The sequence below is a fragment of the Podarcis filfolensis genome (assembly GCF_964270895.1).
Source record: "Podarcis filfolensis genome assembly, chromosome: 6".
In the NCBI taxonomy this organism is placed as follows: domain Eukaryota; kingdom Metazoa; phylum Chordata; class Lepidosauria; order Squamata; family Lacertidae; genus Podarcis; species Podarcis filfolensis.
The window spans coordinates 52,799,985-52,824,662 of record NC_139609.1 but is presented as its reverse complement, the minus strand read 5'-3'; the positions used below and the strand labels follow the sequence as shown (position 1 = coordinate 52,824,662).

At 45.9% G+C, this 24,678-nt stretch overlaps 1 protein-coding gene across 5 annotated transcripts in view; it reads right to left on the bottom strand.

Annotated features, from left to right (window-relative positions):
- Positions 1 to 23,511, bottom strand: part of INAVA (innate immunity activator) — a 35,782-nt gene extending 12,271 nt beyond the window's left edge. Inside the window, exons 1-5 of one of the 5 annotated variants that reach the window (XM_083617824.1) lie at positions 23,391 to 23,511; positions 17,577 to 17,741; positions 6,426 to 6,538; positions 4,162 to 4,286; positions 2,186 to 2,308 (exon numbers count right to left, since the gene is read on the bottom strand). In XM_083617824.1, the coding sequence (XP_083473950.1) occupies positions 2,186 to 2,308; positions 4,162 to 4,286; positions 6,426 to 6,480 (303 nt within the window). In that variant the 5' untranslated portion in view covers positions 6,481 to 6,538; positions 17,577 to 17,741; positions 23,391 to 23,511. Of the gene's footprint in view, positions 1 to 2,185; positions 2,309 to 4,161; positions 4,287 to 6,425; positions 6,542 to 17,576; positions 17,887 to 23,390 lie in introns of those variants that run through there. The other 4 variants (XM_083617823.1, XM_083617827.1, XM_083617826.1 and 1 more) reach the window with 4 other exon arrangements.
- Positions 23,512 to 24,678: the final 1,167 nt, after the last annotated feature.

Genomic DNA, 24,678 nt, shown 5'->3' with positions numbered 1-24,678 from the left:
CCTAATGCAAGCCATCCCTTCTCAACAAAGAAACATGTTTGGTTTTTTCCTGGATTAGTTTAACTTGGTTTCAAAAATGGTGAAAACAAACAAACAAACAAATTCCCCACTTCTATAAAGGCTGCCTGCCTGTTAAAAACTGCAGGTTCTTGTAGACCAGGGGTGTCAAACTCAAATTCATCGGGGGCTGCATCAGCAGTTTGGTCACCCTCAAAGGGCCGGTTGTATCTGTAGGACTTACAGTACAGGAGAGAAGGGTTCAGGCAGCCGTTGGATCTGTCACATCACAGAATGGCATGCGCTCAATATAAAAACAAGTGGAGGTTTCCTGAATGCATGTAAAGTGGAGGTTTCCTGTGTAGAACGGCTGGCGCCGCTAAAGGGCAGACGTTCTCTGGCCTGTAGGCTGCCGCGCATGCGCTGAAGAGGCGGCTTTCTTGTGTCAAAAAAAAAAAGCGAGAATAAAAGGTGAAGGCTGGCGGCCGCCGGCGGCGGCTACACGGGCCACATGACGAGGTCTGGTGGGCCGGATTCGGCCTGCGGGCCTTGTGTTTGACACCCGTGATGTAGACAATTGGTGAAAGGGATTACAGATGGAAAATTACATGGGTATGTACATGCCCTCACCAGGGGGAAACTTGCTTTTCGCCCACTTGCACTTGACACAGAGAACTCTTTTACTGTGCAAATTGAAATTGCGTGGCTTTTTGTTATCTCTGGCTGTAAAGACTCTCAGAAGAAACCAGTTTGATTCTCAGTGAGGTGGTTTGCTGGCGATTGCCAGTATAGAGGGAAAGTTGCTTTTGAATTACAGCTTCATCTGCCAGAAAAAAAATGGTATAGTGACTCTAGTATCAGCAGCAGTGGCGTAGCGTGGGGGGTGCAGGGGGGGCCGGCCGCACCGGGCGCAACATCTGGGGGGGCGCGCTCGCCGCCTCCGGAGTCTCCGAAGAGCCTCGGGCGCAGGCTGTAGCACCAGGGCCGCGGCCAAGAAGCCGAAGCTGAAGAGCCCACTGAGCGCCGCGCCCAGGCAGAGCGCGCCGGGAGGCACCACCGCCAGGGCCCGGCGGCAGCCTCAGCACCTCGCCACCATTCTGCCACCAGACTTGCTCGCACAGGCACGGCCACCCGCCGCCGCCGCTGCTGCCTCTGGCGGCGGACACGTGGAGAGAAACAGCGGCAGCCGAGCGGGAGACTCTCCCTTTCTCACTGCAACGCTCCGGGGAGGGGGCGAGGGAGAGAGTCAGGTGGAAACGTGTGCGCGCCCCCCAAGCCGCATCTTCGCGGGGGTTGGGGGCGAAGCCGCCGGGTATTTGCGCCCTAAATTGGAGCGACCGCAAAAAGCCACCCTGCCAGCAGCAAGCTTCAAGGTCAAAGGCTCCCTTCGAGGAAGCTGCGATCTTCTTTCCAATTAAGTCCCCCCCCCCACCCCAGCTCAGTTCAGTGGGAGGTGGATTTCCCGGGTCTCTTGTCCCTTAGAGGGTGCCTTTCACCATCCCGCCATTCTGAGAGCAGGGAGGGCGCCTCTCAGGAGACTTTCCTCCGCATTTGCTTTCCCGCTCAGGAAAGCGTGCGCGGCCCCGGCTGGATCTGCAACTCTTCTGGTGAGCGAGGTTTAAAACCAGAGGCAGGCGCTCCTTCTTGGATGGATGCCTGGAAGAAAAAGATCCCGCAGTCTCTTCCTTTCCTTCCCCTGCAGAGACCAGCCACGTCCCTCAGCCGAGGCCGCCTTGCTTCTCAAAAGAGCCGGTCTACTACAGTTCGTGGCTGCATGGGAGAGCGCTGCTTTCCTTGCAAAAGGCCCCCAGGTTGAGTCGCCGGCACCTCCAGCTATGAGAGGATGGGAGCAGTGGCGTAGCGTGGGGGGTGCAGGGGGGTCGGCCACACCTGGCGCAACATCTGGGGGTTAGGGTTAGGGGGCACAAATCCATGGGTTAGGGGGCGCAAATTACTTGCCTTGCCCCGGGTGCTGACAACCCACGCTACGCCACTGATCAGCAGCACATCATTTTTCTTCCCATCTCATTCTGGACGCTTCTGTGCTCGCAGCAAGGGTTGCCATGACAGCTGATAGTGACTCCCACCACAAGCAGGTTTCCAAGCAGCGCCCTGGATAATTGGAAATGTTGTTTCTGCCCATATTCCCTAAACTCAGGAGGAGAAGCACCTCAGCAAGATTCCTTACCACTCCTCTGGAGAGAAAGGCCTTCTCATCCAATCTGAAAGCAGCACCAATTCGACGTCGGACCTTTGGGGCCACTTCTCCTGGTTTCAGAGGATACTCTGAAGGAAGCAATCCTGTCAGTTCCTGTCAAGAAAACAGCAAAGGGAAGGTTCAGTTCCCAGAACAGTGTACTTTCAGTCACACCCTGGGTCTTCAGAGCATCTTACAAAATACCTGTCTATCCATCTCTCTCTCTAAATAGGATCTCATGCCATTATTTTGTTAGCTTGGCAGCTTCTTCTATTTCCTCAGTGTCCCATGACATCACGTTAACCTCAGGCACAGAAGACAGCCATAGATAGATGCCACACAAAATAACCAGGCCTGAGTTCATTCCAAACCAAAGCTGCTTTTTTTAAAGTGCAGCCAGATCCAAAATGGACAGTTACTGGGTGGGGGGAGGTGGGCAGTTCAAAAATTCAAATTATGCAAAAGTTGTATTATGTTAGGTGATGAAAAAGTGACGGATAAAAATGTGTAAAGTAATTTAAGTAGTCCAGACGCCCGCAGACCAAGTCCTGTTCAACCATAGCCATTTCTCTTCCCTTTGCCAAAGACATGCTCCACACTCCACTGCTAGTTGGGAGTTCAAGATGCCTCCTGTGTGAAGTTTGACTATAACACACTTCTGCATTAGTGCTGCCAGATTCCCAGTTCTGGGGATTTTCTCCCACTCTTTGTAGGCTTCCAAATGTCATGAAATGTGTCTCTAAGTAAGAAAGTATGTATGTATGTATGCACGCACACGCGCACACGCGCACACACACACACACACACACACACACAAGATGCACAAGTGTGTTGTAGCAGTGTGTGCTTTGTGCTCCAATTACAATGGCAAACCACTGGGCAGCTCTAAATTTCCCTTTAAAAAACATTTTCCCTAAACATATTTACAAATCCAATTATTTCCAGTGCACCCCTGAAAACTAATGGCAAGGCACATGAAGAGATAGTGTTAGATAGGAAATAGACTGGGGAAGTAATAGAAAGTTCCGGAAAATATTCCCTAAAACATTCAAGAAGAAGAAGAAGAAGAAGAAGAAGAAGAGGAGTTTGGATTTGATATCCCGCCTTTCACTCCCTTTAAGGAGTCTCAAAGCGGCTAACATTCTCCTTTCCCTTCCTCCCCCACAACAAACACTCTGTGAGGTGTGTGGGGCTGAGAGACTTCAAAGAAGTGTGACTGGCCCAAGGTCACCCAGCAGCTGCATGTGGAGGAGCGGAGACGCGAACCCGGTTCCCCAGATTACGAGACTACCGCTCTTAACCACTACACCACACTGGCTCTCATAGAGAGCAAGGTACAGCTCTGGTGTCCTGCAAAACCAACCAAACAAACAAAAACCCATTTGTTTTTTACTCTTTTAACTGAGGGTAATAGCAATAGGCTAGAAAGGGTAGTTTATTGTTTTAATTATTTTCTCCTTGACGCATTAAAATACCACAACTAATAGTGGTTGGTTTGATGGGTTGGTTCTGATCCAGGGGGCCCAGAAAATTTTCTCTGGGAGAAACTTCCACGTTCAATTTTTAACTATTCGCGGTATCTCAGGTCAGGAGGGAAAAGTTACCTCATCAGATTCACTTGCAGCATATGGCTAGGCTCGCTTAATTAAGCTTGTTAATTATGGGTTGGTTTAGAAGTTAACGTCTTGAATAATGCAGGAGCAACTCTCCAATGGGGAAAGTGTTCCTGATACAGTCTTTGCCCTTTCTTCGCCCTCAGATATTTTCTCCTAGTACTACCTTTGGGTTACATCGCCCCTCCCTCATGTCTGAATGTCTTTGATCTCTGAGGAAAGTCTCTCCAGTTTCTGTGAGCATCCAAGTCCAAAGAACTACAGCCCTTAAAGATGGGCCCTCTTTACTTTAGCAGGACACCTCGTGCAGCCCAAAGGGTGTGTGGCAACCCTGCAGACTTCCTGGCCCCTTACCGCTTCGCGCAAACACAGCCTTCGCAGCTCCTGCACACAGGCCTCTAGTCGCTCCTCCAGCGCCTTCTGCTGCTTCCTCATAGCTTGCGTCAGATCCTTCATTGGAGACATGGGGCTGTCTAGTCCTGGAAGGGTTGAGACAGACACAGACTGATGACCTGTCAGGTGCTACGGGCGGGAAGGGAAGCAGCAATATTTAATGACCCATACAGTGATGCCCTTGGGCAACTTTCTGGAGCCAGCTGCAGGTCTTCCGAATGCATCTTAAAGACTGGTGTCATTAGCAGTTATCATAAAAATGGCATGGGACATCAAAGGAGAGGCTGTCCTGACAGCTCATCAGGTGGGGTATGGAATGTGTACAACAGCCAGGACTGATTAGCTCTTACTTCCAAGCTGCAGGCACCTCAAGGTCATCGCAGATCAGATAAGGAGGAGACTCCATGGTGATATTCCTGATCATTAAGTTTATTGCAGAACTAAGCAAACAGATTTGCTGCTCTGCTCACAGACCGGAACAAAAAGGAGCCTTTGATATTTGTAAGCCTTAAGACAGCAGTTCCAGAAGATTTTAGCTCATGCTGCTTCTTCCACAGATCAGAGGCACTCAGCCAGATTGTTGACTCCTCACAAGCCACATAAAGGTCAGATCTCAACCCACACTAGCTCATTCATACAGGACAATAGGAGACCATTCCCTCATAAGTGTAGGGGTGGGTGCAGGGTTGTGTGAAACCATACAACACTTTCTGAGTGGTGATGGTAGAAGAAACGTCTCCAGTTTAGAACTAACTTGCTAAACTGGGAGCAGTTTCTATTCAGATGTGCCCTGAGATATCAAATAAGCACTTGGGGTTGCAAAAGGAATCAGACTAAGAAGTGGATGCTGAACTCGCTTATTATTATGTTTGTCTGGATCCCCCGCTGCAACTCTTGCTTAGAGCTGCCATGCACTATAGATCCCAAAGTAGTGCTGTTCACTGGCATGAGCCCACCCTATGAAAAAAAGATTACCATTCCTTGTCTGTACACACAGATAGTTCAAAACCATTAAGAGATGCATTATATGCCATAGTTTCCTACATGAGAGAGAATCTTGTTGTATATACAACATTGCATCTTAAGTGTGGCCTGATTATTTACTTCTACCACAAGTATGTTGTTCGGCACTTTTACGCTAATTGTTCATGGAAGCTGTTTCTAAAGTTTATATATAACTAAGTAAGTACAACGATCAGGTATTACTCATGCAGAAAGTATGCCACATACTGGGCAGCCGAAGGATTTTAGTGAAATAGTCTCCTACGGAGTCTTCGGTAGGAATTACGTCCACTTTGCAACACCCCAGATGGTATTCAACTAAGTTTTACTCAGAGTAATTCCAATGAAATCAATAAGCATGACTAAGTTAGGTCCATTAATTTCAATGGGTCTACCCTGAGTAAGTTGAACACTACCTTCTGCCTGTATTTCAATGCTACTAATGTTTTTTGAAAAGAAATCTTTTATGATGAGGAACCAGTTATATTGCAAGATAGAATAATAGAATTGTAGAGTTGGAAAGGGACCACAAGGATCATCTAGTCCAACCCCCTGCAATGGAGGAATATTTTACCCAATGTGGGGCTCGAACCCACGACCCTGAGATTAAGAGTCTCATGCTCTACCAGCTGAGAAGCACGGTACTTTAAACTGGTTGGGGGAGGGGGGAAACTGTGGTCTTTCAGATATTGCTGGACTACAATTCTCATAATCCCTTAAACAGGCCAAGTTGGCTGCACTTAATGGGAGTCCAACAACATTTGACATGTCACATGTTCCCCACTCCTGTTTTTAAAGCACTAGGATTCCACCATGTAACACCAGTCCCCAAAATCCAAGACCACCATTTATAGCCCTTGCTCCTGTCTCCGTGTGTCCATGCAAGATCACACTCTCTTCTGGAATCCTGGGCATCCCCAGCTGAACATCATAGCCCGGCCAGGAGGAAACCGGACTGAAATAGAACCAACAAGGAGCCAGCCATGACTAATGAGTCAGAGGGTTCTTTTCACAGCTGTGCTTTGATCTACGTGCAGCTGTGGTGATACCTTCTAGTCTAATCTTCTATGGTAAGTTTACAGGCTTGGGGCAGAAAGAAGACCCCCCACCCACCCCAAACAGTGCAGTCATTCTTGCTTAAACCTGTTGACACAGGAACAAATCCAGGAGACGATGCTGGCACTACATGGTAATGAGCAGGAATTTCCCCATCCGTCACTCACCTGACTGTACTATGATCCCACTGTCTGTGTCACTGGTCTCATCCTTACTCTTCATGGCCGAGCTCTACGGAGGGAGGCAGTAGGATCACACCTGGAAAGTGTCGTGATGTCTCCTGCTAACACAATAAGGCAAAGACTGAGGTGTGCTACACACACATTATTTATATAATTATGCCACATCTTCACTCCAGTTCACATACGACCCCTCTATAGAGCTTCCACACGGTCAGAGCCTCCATGTTGCTAAAGGACTTACCAGTTCCAAAGTTCAGGGCCGGCTCTACGCTTAGGTATAGTGGGGCAACTGCCTCAAGCAGCTGAACTTGGCCGTCATGAAAGGGTAGCAAATTATTAGCTATTTAATTTCTGACCATTGTATTTTGACTGCCAGAAAGCGGGGAGAGAAGTGCTTGTGGCTGTTCCCCTCAGCCCACAATCCTTGAATACTGTACACCATGACTGTGGGAGGAGCTTTCATTGCTACATCTTAGGGAACAAAATGCCTTAGCTCAGTGCTGCAGAAATTCCTGTAATGATTTCCTTGGTTCCGACTACTACAAGGAGGAAATTCAGGTCCTGGCAGAAGGGAGCAGGCAAGTGACAAAAACAGGGCTGAAAGAAGGCAAGATAAGGGCTCTCTATCAATTACTGCAGCAGCTGTCAGAAGTGATACATGAAATAGTCACCTAGAAGCATCTGACCATGTGGAGCCACACTTTAGGGCTCCTGTGTAAACTGGGCCTTTGGCAAACCCAAACCCAGCATTCCATGCTGGTTATCTATCAATCTATTCAGCAAAGATAAAATATAAAAGCTGGTCAGGGCCACTACAGCCTGGCTGTTGTGCAATCCAATGCACTACGTGAGACCAAAATTGGCCCACACAGCAGAATAGCAGCAGATGTCTTGACATTTTGTTTGGGGCACCCAAACAAAGGCAGGAAAAGCTCCTGTTCAGAAACACCCATAAACTTCTGTGCACGAACAAGCAGAATTATCAATCTTTGTCTGTAACCCTGCTGCACAGGTAATATTTATCCGATGCATACAAAGTTGGACATTCATATTATAACCCAATTCAAGGGTAGCAGCACAAAGAGCATGAACTGTAACAGACACAATAATTATTTAGAATTGATTTAGCATTTTCCTAGCACATCACTTACATTTTTTTGTTGCACATCACACAGCAACCCTATAGTAACTCAACAGTAATCTCACTGTATACAAGTTGTACAAGTGACAATAAAGTATTTCAATATAAAGTAGGTCAGTACTATTATTCTGTATGGCAGATGGGAGGGAGGCAAAGGGCTTGGCCTCAGAGAAAGATACTTGCCTAAGGCTGCAGAGTGAATTCATGGCAGAGTGAGAAGCAAACTGGGGACATCCTGGTTTGTAGCTTGGCCTCTAGGCGCCACCAGCTCTTTATATCTACACCGGAAAGCAGATTTTCTGGTTTGGGGAAAGTTGCGGGGAGGCAGGGGCAGATTTATTCTTTGGCCTCAGGTCCATGTCTTACCAGCACTACATAGTCCTTGAAGCAAATATTCATGCTGTGTTCTGTCACAGTTAACTGCAATTTATGAGGGCTTCCAGAAGGAAACCTGATTGGCAATTCTCAGCTCCCCATGTGCTTGACTAGTTCACCTGCTACTCTTCTCTTTCCTGCTAGGCTGGGAGGGAAAAAGTCATGGGGAGCCTCCTCTTAATCCTGACGGGGTGTGCTAAGCAAGCAGTTCCTCAGATCAGGCAATGAATGAAAGGAGCTTCCCCATGCCAAGAATACTCCTCCATCCTCCAACCCAAGCTCCAGTAACAGAAGACCTGTTCAAGGTCCCATTGCAGATGTTGGGACATGCCATTCAGCAGGGATAGTCTCACTTTCCCTACAGCTGGGGGTGGCTCCAAGCCTACCTCCTGCAGCAAACCCTTGGTGTTTACACGCCACTCCCCTGCCCCAACCTGGGTGAGTCAATTTGAGAGTCACACTGAGTTTCTGTCTGGAGCTTATCCTGGCCCTACCAGTCTCCTGGTAAACAAAACGCAAAGGGGGCTGGGCCTGGGCGGACAAGGTTCACAGCACTGAGCAGAGATCTGCTATAGGGCAACACTGCTTCAGACCTTTGTAGATTATTCCTCGCTCCAATCAGGAGATTGTGTGGATGAGAATTTGTTCCTCTGCCTGCCATGGTACTCCCATCCATAAAACTGAGTTAAGCGGCACAGTTGCAATGGCAGAGCGTACTCCCCTCAGAACTACAAAATGCCACAACTCTGCAGCTGATCCCAATGCAGCTACGGGAAGGTGGCCAGAAGCAAAAGAGGACAGGGCTGCTGCACTTTCAGTAATTATGTCAAGGAGGAGAGTCCATCAGAAGGTTGTTGTGGACATCCTCTACCTGCAAAAATTCCCTCTTCTACCAAAGCTGCCTAGGGAGGCATGCTGAATGTCAGGGTTCCTGTTACTGGGGTTGCTTACAACTGACAAAGGAGGCAGTAGGGGACAGAGGTTTTGTGGGTGCCAGGGAAAGTCCTAAAGGGCACAATTGTTCCTGCAGGCACCTTACCGGGGATCGCTGTTACAGTGAAAATGCCTGCATAAGCTTCCCATGAACACTAATAAAGTATTGTTCATTTCAGAGCTGTCTATTCACAGCACTTGCAATTCAACAAGGCTGGGTTTTCACTTTGACTTTCATAGCAAAACCTATTATATTTCAAAGATCCACAGTAAGACTGGTGCCAAGATGGTCAAGCTTTTTTTAGTCTAGCTTTTAAAAAAGGGGGGGAGGAGAGAAACAATGCTACGTATCTCTTTTCAAAATGAAATATTGTCTAAAATATGCATGCTCACATGGGGTTTGTCAAGGCTCACGTGTGCTAAATCTCCACATCTGATCAATGCGGATAAAAAAATGGGCAGACATGGGAAATTGCAGGGCCAGGTCAGATGAACAGCAGACAAGGAACACACCCTCGCTGCCTCCATCCATTCTGCAGATATCACTTACTGCACTTTGCATTTAGTGATGAGATAAGCACATGAGCATGTATTAAGAGCCCTGCTGGATCAGACCATCTAGTCCAGCATCCTTACATGGGCCAAACAGGTATCAAACCAGCAGGACTTGATCCTGCCCTGTGAACATGTGCCAACACTCCTTTGCCATTACTCTGATTAAGCTTCAAAGTGTTCCTTCACCAAAGTTGTGCAGTTTATATATCCACAATTTCACACATTCAGACAGATATCACCATGAAACAAAGCAGAAGTTAGTTAACGTGGACAAGCAGAAAGACAGGAGCCACCAAGGAAGGGGTGGCTGAAGCAGTACCATGGAACTTCCGGTTAGCGCCAGCAACTGTAATGGCGGATTTCCTCCGATCTCCAGAGGAAATCTGCTTCGTGGAGCTAGGGTTCTACCGCTACGGCGAAGCGGGGACCCGAAAAAAATCACAGGCGGGGAAGCCTGTGAACTGAAGGCTCGGCGGGCTCCATTTGCGCCCCCCCCCCCGCTGCAAAGGAGCCTTTTTAAAGGCTCCGGAACATACCGGGGGTGAGCGGCGCGGAGCTGAGAGCTGTCTACCCGTCTCCGCGAAGCGAAGCCGCATGCCATGGTTGGAGAGCGCTGACTTCTTCCTTTGAAATTTGGACTAAAAGTAACAACCCGTGAGTATTACGGAAATTGGACATTAAAAATTACCCCTTTTTGATTCGGCACGAGCGGGGAAGGCGTAAAGAGGAAGTCCGTCTCCCCCTTTTGTAAACATTTTAAAGCAAGGACTAGATAACTAAGGTTGAAAAGAACATTTTCTTCGTGGGAAGTCAAAAGTAACTAATTTCACGTTTTGGCAGTATAAGTGAATGTGCTGGAGGATAAGAATTAATTTTGAAAGTGGATTGATACCCCTCCCCCAGGACCCGGGAGTGATCCGCGAGGGAGCCTGTTGGAGAGATTTAAAAGACTTTGACAGCTGTCAAATTAGCTGTCAAAGCTGAGAGGGAAAAAAGAGAGAGAACTTTGTTTCTATTGCCTCGGCTGGTTATATTGGTTACATATAGGTAACAAATTGTCGAAAACCAAGGAAAATAAAGGACTTTTGGATTTACAACTGGAAGGAATACTAAGTAACCAGCACTCCCCTAGAGGGGGCTCTGGGACATTACAGAATGGCTGTAAGTGGAAAAATACAGACGGCACTCGAGAAGATATTTCGAAGCCTGGGAAAACTTCATGAACAAAGCATTGTTTTGGCTAAAAATGTCATAATATTGAATGAAAAAGCAAACAAACCTGTGGAAATTGGAAGGGACTCGACTCAAGTCTCTGTACCAGAACAAAAAGACTGTGCCCTTGAACTAATAACTCTTGCAGCTGAACAAGAAAAGGAACTTGAGAAATTTGAAGAAGCTACATATGACAACTTAGAGGGAAAGGAAGGAGGAGCTATAATGCAGCAGAGGATCAAAGAAAGAAGCAAAAAACAAGATTTGGATTACAATCATAAATATGGAGACCTGGCAGGCCAGAGGCCTGTAAAGATGGACTTAAAGGGAAAGATAAATTTGACCAAAGTGGAAGCAGGAGTTTTTGGGACATTTGGTCTTAAAAGAAGTAAAAAACAAGATTTGGATTACAATTTTAAATATGGTGGCCTGGCAGGAAGAAGTATGGACCTTATGGGGACAGAGCTTCTCCGAGATCTGGCGTTTAACATAAAGGACTATCAGAAAAACCGGCAGAGAGGAAAGGAAAGAGATTTAAGGGCCTCGGATGTGAGATCACCAGGCTGATACCAGATGGATTGATGGACATTGGTTGGGGATTGAAACCGGGAAAAGTGGGGAGTGGGGTTTTGGGTATCCAAAGGCGGTATAAATATATTCTTTCTTGTAAATAATCTGTTTTGCTAGTTTAGATTAAAATGGGGAAATCGTGAAATGGAATTGGGGTCGACTTTAGAAAAAGGTATTAAGAATAAGATTTGATGTATCAAGATTGAGATTTATGTCAAAATTGGTTAAACAAAAGGATTTAAATATAATAAGGTAAAATTTGGGGATAGGAACTTGTTGAAAAAAAATTGAATTGGAATACAAGAAGAGGAGATGTGGGGAAGTCAAGGAAAAATGTTAATGAAAGATATATGTTTGCTTTTGGTTTTTCTTTTTTTGTGTGTGTTTTGTTTTTTTTGTTTTTTTTTAATTTTTTTGAAAACTTCAATAAATATTTTATGAAAAAAAAAGAAGCAGTACCATGAACTGTGCCTGTTTCCTATTTGCAACATTTCACTGATGATGAAGCCCACCTATGTTCTATGATTATAGGCATGACTGGAGAGTGACACTCCAAAGAAACAAAAAGGACAGCCATTCCAAACTCTACTGTATTGCTAAGGGTTCAAGTGGCATGAATAAAGAGAAATATCCAAGCCAAAATCCACAGTGGGGAACTGGATCCAGCTGTTAGGTTAGTCCAGGGGTCAGCAAACTTTTTCAGCAGGAGGCCGGTCCACTGTCCCTCAGACCTTGTGGTGGGGTGGCGGACTATTTTGGGGGGGCGGGGGTGAATGAACAAATTCCTATGCCCCACAAATAACCCAGAGATGCATTTTAAATAAAAGGACACATTCTACTCATGTAAAAACACGCTGATTCCTGGACCGTCCGCGGGCCGGATTTAGAAGGCGATTGGGTCGGATCCGGCCCCCGGGCCTTAGTTTGCCTATCCATGGGTTAGACCCTTATATCCCTATGACATCACAATGACACCAGGTGACCTGTTTTAGTCCACGTGGTTTTTAATCAAACTGCACAGGCAAAGGCACAGTGTTTTGCAAGCTCCAAACTTGAAGAGCCCTGTGGGAGGCCCCAAAGATCAGCATAAAATCCAGAACGCAATTCTACTTGAACAAAGAGATGCAACCTTTGCATACTGAAACTTTTGCAGTCCACTGAAAATAAAAACATAACACAGTGTAATAAACTGACGTGTAAGAATAACATCCAACCAAGCAATAAAGCCACAACCCCTGAAACCTAATCTGCTCTGTAGGGTGAACTGGCTGCAATTTTTCAGTCAACAAAGTTTTCAAGTCAAGGGGCTTCTGAAGGAAACATTCATTCAAGTCACTTTCCATTCTCTCCTATTCTGAATGCAAAGATTGACATGATCATCCGTGTACACGATAAGGCTACATGCTTCTAACTGGTCCTTCCTGCCTCCAGACCCATCCTAATGACATGTCCAAGCATGTTAAAGCACCACCAAAACTGAAGAGACCCATTCTGATGCAAGACATTACGTTACCAGGAATCCATGCAGCCCTTAAGTAGGTTATTCCTAGTTTGATTGCAAAAATAAGCAGAGATGCTAGGCAGCTAAGCAAGTTTAGTTCCAACAATTCACACACACCCCTCCTGAATATATTCAGCTGCCCAATTCCTATCCAAATATTCCAAGTCTACACCCTCTCTTTTGTTCTGCCCGCACTGGGCTATTACCCTGCTGCCTTGGCCTCTTTAAAGCTGCACAAACAGCTCTCAATGCCTGGGAAAGACGAGAAGAGGGTTGTGCAACATATAAGGCAAGGTCCTTTTTAGGCAACCTATGGACTTGTTAGAATCCCGAGACTTCCCAGTTTTCATTTTAAAAAACACCAGCACATTTCTAACACTCATGGTTGTAGAGAAAAGTGTGGATATGTGATGGCAAACAACATTTCCAGTGGGGTCCTCTGTGCCAAATAAGCTTATCTCGCCTGTGGATTAGACTCACGCTGCCTGTTTGCTAGCCAAGAGGAAGTTTGCTTCAGGCAGCCGCTGAGTAGATGCATAAACCTTTCTACCAGAGAAGAACTAGTTTCCCTGGGCACAGAGCCCAGTTTTTATTTAACTCCTGAGCATGTACGTAATATCAAATATACCAAGCTGGGAAGCAGACTGTGGAATTCCAGGCTCCTTGTAAAAGAGCAAGATTGAAATAGGAAGTATTGTAAAAGTTGTCTCGGTGGTCTGTTCTCGTCCAGGTTACCCTCTTCCCGAGTTCCGCTCTAACTAGCAGGAATCACTGGCAAACTCCAGGCACTTCCCAGCAAAATCTGGAAGGCAGTTGTGTGCCCTCTGAAAACTTTAGCACCCAAAGGTGTGTCTGCATGCTCCTGTAGAGAAACCGTGCTCATGCCATAAACCTTGGCGTCTTGAACCAAAACAAGATGTTTTATAATTGAGTAATCAAACCTCCGCCGTGTTGCAATGGAACCACATGACTCCCCCTCCTCAAGGAAGGGAAATCTCAGGGTAGGAAGTCAGCTAGACGGAGGGGATGCCAACTCATTATAATCAAATGCATCTCTTAGAGCCCCACCACCATCATTATCATTAAAGAAAAGCATTTCAGAGGAGTAGTGGGAGGCGACATGCCAAAACATCTCCCTGCCTGTGGTTTCACTGCTGCAAATAGCTGGGAAAGTGGCTTTTCCCCAAAAAAGAGAGAAGAGGAATACAGCACCAGGGCTCACTTGTGTGTAACATGCAGTCGACATCTAAGTGCCTGCCCCTCTTCACATTCATGTGTGATGTGGGAGTCGCTTTCCTTTGGCTTGATGTCTGATGCACATGGGGGTTGGCACCAGAAGAACCATGTGGGTGAGGCTAATTGCAGGTGACTTTCCCACCTAATTGGTGGCCTGCACACAACCAGCTCAGTGCATGAATCAATTTCATGTGGAGTTGCAGTAACCAATATGAGGCTAATGGTTATGAGAATCAGCCTCCGTATCCTTCTATGTCTGCAGAATCCCCATTGGAAGATTAGAAATGCTGGACACGTCTACTCAGGGAAAGCACATTCACCATCAAGCATCGGAGCCAAAATTCCAAAGGGCTGGTGGTGTCTCACCTGCAGCTCTGCAAAGAAAATATCTTCTATGAATTTCTTGCCCAACTACTCAGCCTGACAAAACTCCCTCCGGGATGTGTTTGCAGCTTTGACCTACTGACACATACTCAGGGGCTTTCCAGATAACAGCAATGAATAAAGTTTGGTTTGCTTGTTTAAATAAGAGGGGTTATTAGTTGGACTCAGTGGAGCAATGTCCTGCCTAAGGGTTTGAGAGAAATTACGTTTGGTTCACATTTTAATTCAAAACTCCCTGTTCCACACTTCCTAAAACAATATGCAAACAGAACCGCAGTTATCCTTAGAAGGATTTCTCCAGATTTTGCGAAGCAGTTGTCCAGCCAAAGAATGTGTCCAAAAACGGGTATATCAGGGAACAGTGTGGATGAAATGCATATATTAGTGAAAACTACATACAAAATGCATTATGTTAGGGATAATTGCTTCCCCCAAAAATGTGTTTAGCAGGGGAGATTTGCACTAAAACGCTGATGAACATTTATGAGGACTTGAGGAATTTGAAGGAAGGAGCACAGAATAATGAGAAACTCTGGGAAACAGACATTGGCAGATCCATCCATCCTTAGTCCTACTCCCTGCTCTCCATGCTCAAATTTCAGGGTGGCCAGAGGGGATGATGGTGAGCCTCAGGCCTGGAGGCCAAATAGCTATCATTTTTAGAAGTGGCAGCGAAACTGTGATTTAGCTAAAATGCAGGCAGGTGTGGTTTCACCTTTCCCCCTGTACTTAGAACACTACTTTTGGTTTTGAACACAAGATGTTCTAGGGCTGAAGAAAATAAGTGCGCAGCCTGGAACTGGGGGGGAAAAGACTGGTGGTGGTGAGATTAACAAACTGGTGGGACATGGGTGTGTTGAAGCTCTCTTGTGCTGGAATAATACAGCAAGGCCACATTCTACTCCAGAGAAATAAGTACAGCAGCAGCAACAAAACACACCACCCCCACACACACAGTTTATAGAATTGTGCAAGACTGGGAAGGGAAATGTGTGGCAGTGTTACTGGGACATAATCTCAGAGTTGTGGCTCAGTGGCATAGCACACACTTGACATGTAAAAGGTTCCAAATTCAATCCAAGCATCTCTAGGTAGGACTAGGAGAGAGCCCTGAAACTCCGGAGAGCTGCTGCCAGTCCGTGTAGATAGTAATGAGCTAAGCACACCAGTCGTTGGGCTCAGGAAGCCTCCCATGTCCCTATGATGAATGCTGCTTGCCACCAGCAATGTCAAAAACAATAGACAGTGAACCTATGACCCTCCTTGTTGGACTTCAGCTCCCATCATTCCTGACTATTGGCCGTACTAGCTTGGGGATGATGGGAGTGGGAGTCCAATGACAACACCTGGAAGGCCACAGTTTCTCTACCCATCTCTGCAATAGAGACAAAACAGTATCATAGTCCAGACAGAGCTGAACGCTACAAATAGATGGGCGAGCTATGACAAGTGTGTTACAATTCCACATCACAGCAATTCGTGTGCTCAGAAAACACAATATCCCTGGCCAGAACAGACCCCCTACTTCAGGAAAGACATGTCAGACATTTAACACCATAATACGGACAATTGTGTGTTTATCGTGCAATAAACCAATAATCCGGAAAAGTCTTCCAGGTGCCCAATCCCAGACTGTGAGTCAAAGCCCTCCTCCTGCCCCCACCATAGTCACAGAGATGTTTAAACAACCCCCTGGGCAGTTTTAAAAGTAACTCATGCTGAGTGAGCTATTTTTCGTTTGTCTTCTACACACCAAGGCAGAAACAGGGCTGCCAACTGGCTGAATTATTATTTTTAATTAACTGTGCAGTTTTAATTGATTAATTGAACAATTAAGAGATTAAAATCTCAATACTAAGCAATAATTATCACCACCTTTCCCCCAAGGAGCCTCCCAGATACCCCACACCCTGAAAAGCTTGGCTGTCTCTTTTGCCTCCACTGAAGGAAGGGTTCCACATATCCAGGTGGGAGCTCCCAAAATTCAATACCTTCCCATTATACCTCGTTTGCTATATCATAGCTGCTGGTATCATAGCTCATGCCCACACTTGGGGGATGCCAGCTAGTCAGCTGCCATATGCCTGCAGACCTAGCAGCCCCTATATCTCTGCCGCCACATCCCTCTGGTAAAGGCATCTAGCTCGCCGGCCCTTTGGTCATCCCTCATTGGTGGCAGCCTCTTACTCCCCAATGCATCACTTCACCAGTTACTACTGGCTGGATAAAAGCATCATGAAATAACCCCAGTTTTGCAGGCCCCTACATTCCTATGTGCATACAGTCCCTGCCAAAGACCTCAAATGCTCCTTCCTCCCACCAGGCAAGATAATCAGCACGGAAAGTGATTTTGTCTTGAGGCCCTTTCTGTCTCTGCTCTGCCTCCAGTCACCGGGCTGCCTTCCTACCTTTTAGCCTAGGAGAGCTTCCTCTGCATTGTCCCGCGGAAACAGGGAGGACTGAGAGAGAGAGAGAGGGAGAACAACAGGGCAGTGTCCAGGGCCCCTGCAGACCAAGAACTGCACCTCATATTATGGATTTCCAATACAAAAACAACTTCCATGTAAGAAATCACAGGCAGGCAGCATGTAGATGTAACCGCATACACACAGAAGCCACAACCAGGACAAAAAGCTTGCACATGCAACACATGGCAACCCATCTGTGGATTTTAATGCTATAGTTGTGACTTCCTTTAAGCAGGGAATCTGCAACATGTGAAATAACCCATAGAGAAGAGGAAGAGAATTGCTGATTTCACCAGAGCTCTGTTTTTTTTTTAAAAAATGTAACCAAGTACATTGGTACCTCACGTTACATACACTTCAGGTTACATACGCTTCAGGTTACAGACTCCGCTAACCCAGAAATAGTACCTTGGGTTAAGAACTTTGCTTCAGGATGAGAACAGAAATCGTGCTCCGGCGGCAGTGGGAGGCCCCATTAGCTAAAGTGGTGCTTCAGGTTAAGAACAGTTTCAGGTTAAGAACAGACCTCTGGAACGAATTAAGTACTTAACCCGAGGTACCACTGTATTAATGGATTCACCCCAATAAAGTAGCAGTTCCCATTCTATGTCTAATTATCTCATGAACACCAGGAAGCTGGATACTTACATTCCGAAAAATAAATACTCCACAACATTTTCTAATGATTTGGAAATATTGATCATCAATAAACAACAGCCCTCTCTCCCTTTTCGAATCAGAAAGCAACAGGACTCCCTTACCTGCTGGGCTCGGTCCCCGATTCAGAATAGCTGGTATCAGGAGAAAAATGAGCGAGAGGAAGCCTGTTCTGCCCTGGTGTTCCAATCTCCAAAGCTGCTGGATTTTTCGTTGAGTTCACACTTCCGACCCCTCGGCTGCTTCCCACTTCCAGGCACTGTCTTGCTCTGCCAAAGAAACTGTGTTACTTGTTTTGACTTGAGTCAGAGGGGAGGGGCAGGTGAGCAATACCTTTTCAGCCACAGTGGAATCAGCACAGCCAAATCCTTCCAGGCACAGAAGGACAAGTCAACACATGGCACCAAAGGGGAGGGACTAGAGGGACAGCCTCTTTCTTGCAAAAGGCTACCAGGAATCCCTCCCTCGCCCCTGAACTGATCCTTAAGAAAAAGAGAAAGCAGCAGTTATGTTTGCTTTCACTGCAGCCAGATCCAGACCAACACACAGGCACTGCATACCCAAAATTAATTTGATTCCACACTTATAACTCATTGCAATATAAACATACTCTGAGCCTTCCGATGATAAGTAATGAGATCATTAGTATTTGGATACCAGATGTTGCTACACTTCAGAAAGCTCAGGGGCCACTTTTTATAACACTGTTTTGTACTTGGTACTGAGGGTAAAACTACTACGCATTACACATTACATTCAAACACATTTAACAATACCCTGACAGCTGCTGCTGCTGCTACTACTACTGCTACTACAGTGGTATCTCGGGTTAAGTACTTAATTCGTTCTGGAGGTCTGTTCTTAACCTGAGGTACCACTTTAGCTAATGGGGTCTCCCGCTGCCGCCGCGCCGCCGGAGCACGATTTCTGTTCTCATCCTGAAGCAAAGTTCTTAACCCGAGGTACTATTTCTGGGTTAGCAGAGTCTGTAATCTGAAGCGTATGTAACCTGAAGCGTATGTAACCTGAGGTACCACTGTATTAAGGAAAAACAGCTTAGGGAAGATGGCGGTCTGCAGTAGGGAAGGAGGGGTGCTTTCCTCTCCCCACATCTGCCACTATTTCACTGCACCTCCTTCCCTTTCCCTGCAATACATTTTCCTCTCCACGGTTTTTTCTTCCTGATCATGTTTACCTTCGCAAGCAAGAAAAACAGCCTTTGGGCAGAAATTGCAGTGAGAAAGAAATAGACAGGGGAAGGGTCAAGCCCACAGCTGTTTCAAACTGCAGGGGGTGCGGAGTGTTCTTGTGCTCAGGTCCTGCTCATCTCCCACAAGCATCTGGCTGCCCATTGGGATGCTGGCTTAGATGGGGCACTGGCCTGATCCAGCCTGCTCAAGGTGGGACTGAGGCCAGAAGCTGTGTAGGTTCAGCTGCATTTCCCTTTGGACAGCACAGCAAATAAGAGGGTGTGTGTGTGGGGTGTGTGTGGGGTGTGTGTGTGTGTGTGTGTGTGTGTGTGTGTGTGTGTGGCACAGCTAATTCTAAGGCACAAAGAGGAGGGCATTCACTATTGTTTTTCAAATCCACTGGTTATACCGTCCCCAGTCAGTCTTGAAAGCCTCACTGCTTCTACACAGAAGCTGCCTTGCAGCCTGTGCTGACATGGAGAAAGTGAAGCGCTGATGAAGAGACGTTGCTTGGAGACCATTTTTAAGACACCTGCTCCAGTAGTGTACTTCAGAATAGGGCGCAGAAAATCAAGTTGTTTCCTATATTGCCAAAACCCAATCGCTCTCTGTGCAGCTGTTTCCTCACATGTTCCCAACCAAACACCAGAAACAACAAAAACAGTGATTTGAGCATAGATTCCCCATACTGCCCTTTGGAAACAAGCTGCTATTACAGTCTGGGCTCCTTCTTTTCATACCCAACGCTTAACAACTAGTGGGATCTGTGGGTAGCTGCTCCATAGTGGTAGTTGAACTCCAGGGGGAGGTTCACAGTAAGTATTCTCAGGCCCTGGGTGCTCAATAAAGGCTTACCCAGGCTAGTTATTGGAAACTCCAGTATAAGCAGGCTTCCTGTTGCAGCTGAAACTTGTTTGAGAAACAATACCTTCCTAGGTCTTTGCATGCTTTGATATCTTGGTTGCTCTTTGGTTCTGGCTTGCTTGTTGATTCTGCCTCCCGGTTTTTCCTACAGTCCTGACTTGCTTTTCAGCGCTAATGTGTGGCTTCTTCTTGACCCAGCCAACTTCCTGTCTTGTTTCTTAACCCTGCTTCCCAGTTTGTTCTTTGGTTCTGATGACTTAGTTCTATGGTTCTTAATTCCCACCTCAGACTGCTGCTCTTGGCTCAGCCCTTACAAGACCACACTGGATAAAATGTGAACCTTGGAACTTTTGAAGAGCTTCAAAAATTCAGCCAATGGGCTCCCTTGAGCAAATTTTGCTTCTCTCCCCACATCCCCCATCTGCGAAGCAGAAATAACCTGTATTATAGTGTTGGGTGAATAAGATGGTGCTTGCAAAATGATTGCCACTTAGGCATGGTATAAATTAATTTATTTTAATTATGATTATCAGTCATAACAACTGCTTCCTCTTAGTCCGCTCTGAGCAACTAATTTGCAGTTCAGGCAAACGCGCAGAACAGCTCAAAAATCCTGGAAACTTTACTCACTCTGCTCTATTGGTTACTGAAGCAATGTGTGGCGTTTATTCAGAGGAAGAAACCCTCTGGGCTTGTTTACCACACTTCAAGGTAAAATGCCAAAGTATATTTGTGGTAATCTTCCCTTCAACTCTGACCGTCGTATAATACGGCCACTGATTAGGCTTATCAGTAATCTATCTATATACTATGGAGCTGTGGGAGCAGCTGTAGAGTTAAGGCAGCTGGCTTTTTCCATATTATATCATTATAAATCCTGAAAATTCTGCTCATTGTAAGTGTGAAGAATCTGTCTCACGAGGGGTATAATGTAACAGACAAACTGAAGCTCAGTCAAGGCAAGATGGAGGTTCTGGCAGAGCATCTTTTCACAGAATCCAGCCCATTCTGAATGGAGTTGCAGTCCCCTCTTAAGGAGCAAATTTGCAACTTGGAAGCACGTCCGAGTCCACCGCGGCTTCTGAATTGACAAGTGACAGCTGTGGCCAAGGGTGCTTTTCCACAATATCGGGGATGTGCCAGCTGCAAATTATCCTGAGGAAGGCAGACTTTGCCACAGTCACACGTACTAGACTAATGTAACACACTTTACATGGCGCTGCCTTGCTGAGGCAGATCACCATAAGCATTTGTAATTGCCAGACAGAACTATTCTGTTTCTCCTCTCCCTACGTTCTGTTCTGGGGGGGTTCTCATGACCCTCCAGAGTGGATTTGGGGGGAAGTGGGGAAGCCCCATTGCACTAGCAGGAGCCTTAGCTCTGGCAAAGTGGGCAGAACAATGAATGTAGTTTTTACCTTTGTACAGTACACTAGTTTCGACATACACATCTCCCTCTCTCCTCCATTTAGGCAAGCAATAATCAGTCTGAGAGCTCAAGGGCACATTGCAGCCCAGCCAAAAAACACTCAAGGAGGGTGTGAGGTAAAGCTGGTGGGTGGTATTGCCTGAAAAGAGCCCTAAGGGCAGATGGAGGGACCCAGATTACCACATTTGGCCCCTGGGCCTGAAATAAGCAGCAAACACATACTACAATCTCATATATTTCGCTCATTTGCAACATGCTGCACCCAATTGCCCCATTATCTTTCTACCCCAAACACCCTAACTCATGCATACGTCCCCCTAACTGCACTTTTTTGAGGAAACAGTGGATGCCACCAGCCAGCTAGGTATTTGGCTGCAGATACAGACAAGGGATGCAGATGGCGCTGTGGGTTAAACCACAGAGCCTAGGGCTTGCTGATCAGAAGGTCGGCAGTTCGAATCCCTGTGATGGGGTGAGCTCCCATTGCTCGGTCCCTGCTCCTGCCAACCTAGCAGTTCAAAGGCACATCAAAGTACAAGTAGATAAATAGGTACCGCTCCGGCAGGAAGGTAAACGGCGTTTCTGTGTGCTGCTCTGGTTCGCCAGAAGTGGCTTAGTCATGCTGGCCACATGACCCGGAAACTGTATGCCGGCTCCCTTGGCCAATAAAGCGAGATGAGCGCCGCAACCCCAGAGTTGGTCACGACTGGACCTAATGGTCAGGGGTCCCTTTACCTTTTCAGACAAGGCTGCAGGGTGACTAAGAACTTTCAAACGTTTACGGAAGGTGTAGTATGTTCTTTCTTTACCAGAGAGTATTACATCTCCAATGGACAAGGCCACACAAATTGATATATAGCATCCGAAGAGGCTATTCCACTCAGATGCTCTAAAGTCAGTGTGCAAACCAAGTTCCGAAAGTGCCAGCCAACAGAACGCATCATTTCAAAAAAACAGTCAGCGACTAATCTAATCATCCATTGTGTACCTATTTAGAGACAGTGACTGATGCATGACTTTTGCCTTTTCTGGTGATGGTGTGAAGATTTCCTGGATCACGCAGACAGATGCAGACAGCAAGCACAGAAAGAAAGGCCCAGCACATGGCCAGGGATGGATCATCATCTTTTTCCCAGACAGACTTTGAAAGTTTTGTCTAGGTGCAAAACTGGACTGGCCCTGCCACACAGCAGGGTGATGTGTGTTCAGACAGCATCATGGGAGGCGGGGTGACAACTAAAGTCTGGTACTGGTGTCTGGAGGGTACAGCAAGACTTTTATAAGTGTTTGCCAGGGATGGAGGAGAAATAATTTTTCAAAAGCACTTTAATGAGGAACTACCAAATCAGCGCCTCTTGAACTCAGGGCTCATCCAGACTTCCTTCTGCGCTGCACTTTCCAGGCACAGGCCTGCACTTTAAAGCTCCATATCTGAGCAGGGTTTTTGTTTTTGTTTGTCTTGGCTCTTTCTCTGCAAAATCCCATGCTTTACCGCTGAATCGGAGCAAACAGCAATCCATAGAAAACACAGTTGCCAGCATGTTTAATTAGAGAAAAATAATTACTAATGTCTGCTAAGGATTGGAAATTTCTTATGGATTTTTTGCGTGAAAGAGAAAATGAACTTGTAATATCTGGAATTGAAGATTGAAGATCTTTATAGAAGATCTTTATAGAAGATTGAAGATCTTTATAGAAGTTTATAGAATATAGAATGGTTGGATCTTAAAGAAAGAATACCATATGGACAGATAGCTGCAGAGAGCCAGAAGTCCTTTTATTTTACCCTCCATCTTTCTTTAGTTTTTTCTTTCTTTTCCTTTTTTCTTGCTTTCTCCTTTAGATTTCTCATTTTCTTGTATTTTCTTCCTTCTGACTTAGCTACTTAATCTAAAAAAGAGCAGTTTTATGTTGCAAACAGGCTGTTTAGGTATCACAAATGAGTCACTGGAAACAGGTTTTCCACCACCCTCGGATTTCCCTTGAAAAGGGTAAATAAAGATTAAATGGGGGAAAATACAGGCCAGCATTTTGATGCCAACATGTGAGTGTTTTGAAAAAAATTGCTTGCATGTGTAGCACCCATCAGACAACACCCCCATGTCTGGAAGCACCCTACAAAAACAGCGCAGGATCATCTGCTCTCGGGCCCTAATCTGTTTCTTTATATTTAATATTTGAGGGGGGGGGCAGCAAGGGAGCAACTGTTTTCGAACACTAGCAAATTGTCTTCTTTTGATGAGAGCGTCAGTGTGGTGCAGCAGGTAGCACGTTGAACCAGGGAGACCAGGGTTCAAATCTCTACTCAGCCGCAAAACCTTGGGCCCTTCCCTATCACTTAACCTAGCCCACCTCACAGGGTTGCTGTGAGGATAAAATGACTTCCTTGGAGAAAAGGCGGGATACAGATGTAATAATAAATAAATAAAACTGACCTGCAACACAGGCAAAGTTTTTTCCAAGATGTAGTGATGAGAAATGCTCAAAAGCAGCTTGCTGGGTGAAGTGGATTGATTATGCTAGATTCCTGGCAGATGGGATGCTCTTGGCTTACTGGGAAGAAGCGAGGTGAGGAGGTCAGTAGAGTGCTAAATAATAATAATAATAATAATAATAATAATAATAATACCCCGCCCATCTTGCTGGGTTTCCCCAGCTACTCTGGGCAGCTCCCAACAGAATATTAAAAACACAATAAAACATCAAACATTAAAAACTTCCCTAAACAAGGCTGTCTTCAGATGTCTTCTAAAAGTCAGATAGTTGTTCATTTCCTTGACTTCTGATGGGAGGGCGTTCCACAGGGCGGGTGCCACAACCAAGAAGGCCCTTTGCCTGGCAAACACATCAGTGCCACCAATTTGGCATTCCAGCGAGTGCATTTGTACCAATCCACCCTTCGTCCAGGTAAATAATAGAGAACCTCCTGCCAGGAACTTAGCATGGCAGCTCCACCTCACCTGGCTAGCCATTTCTAGAAATGCTTCACTCTCTTAAATGTTTGCTGAGAACGCAGGTGTTAAAGGCAAAGGAGTTTCTGCAGGAAAAAGGTGGCAAGCATACGCAAGAAAGGGCCCCAGAAGCAAACTGTTTGTCCAATATGTACTGATAAGCTGCTCCGCCCCTGGCAATTTTCACTTCCCAAGTGCTTAAAGGAGCATCTAGAAACAATGTCTGGGATCTAACCACCTCAAGTCAAGGTCTTCTGAAAATGACTTAGATAACCTCCAACTCTGCTTCTTCTCTTTGATTCCTCTCAAAGAATAAAAAGGCAAGGTTGTGCAACAAACAAGCTAGAGAACTTCTATTTAATCCATGGCAAATAAACAGCCAGGGCTGCAGTGCATATAGTAGGGATGGGTTTATATGTGTATTTCCAGTCCAGGACATTTTTGCATGTTGCAATGATCTGCAAATTTCTTTTTAACTTCCTCTCAAAGGCAGATATGTACGGTAAATACATACGGTACTTTGATGCATATTTAAATGTGTATTTTCTCTCAAAATACAATTCAAACATATGTTTATTTCAAAATATGTATCTAAATGCATTTTTTAAATGTTTAAACCAACCTTCCTCAACATATAGACTCGAAATATCTTGGACTACAACTCACTGGAGGATCCATTTTATAGTCACCCGAAACCAGATAAAAACTCACTTTAAAAAAAAAGATATTTAAAGGCTGGTGTAATTTTTTATGTTGTGATGCTGCTAATTAT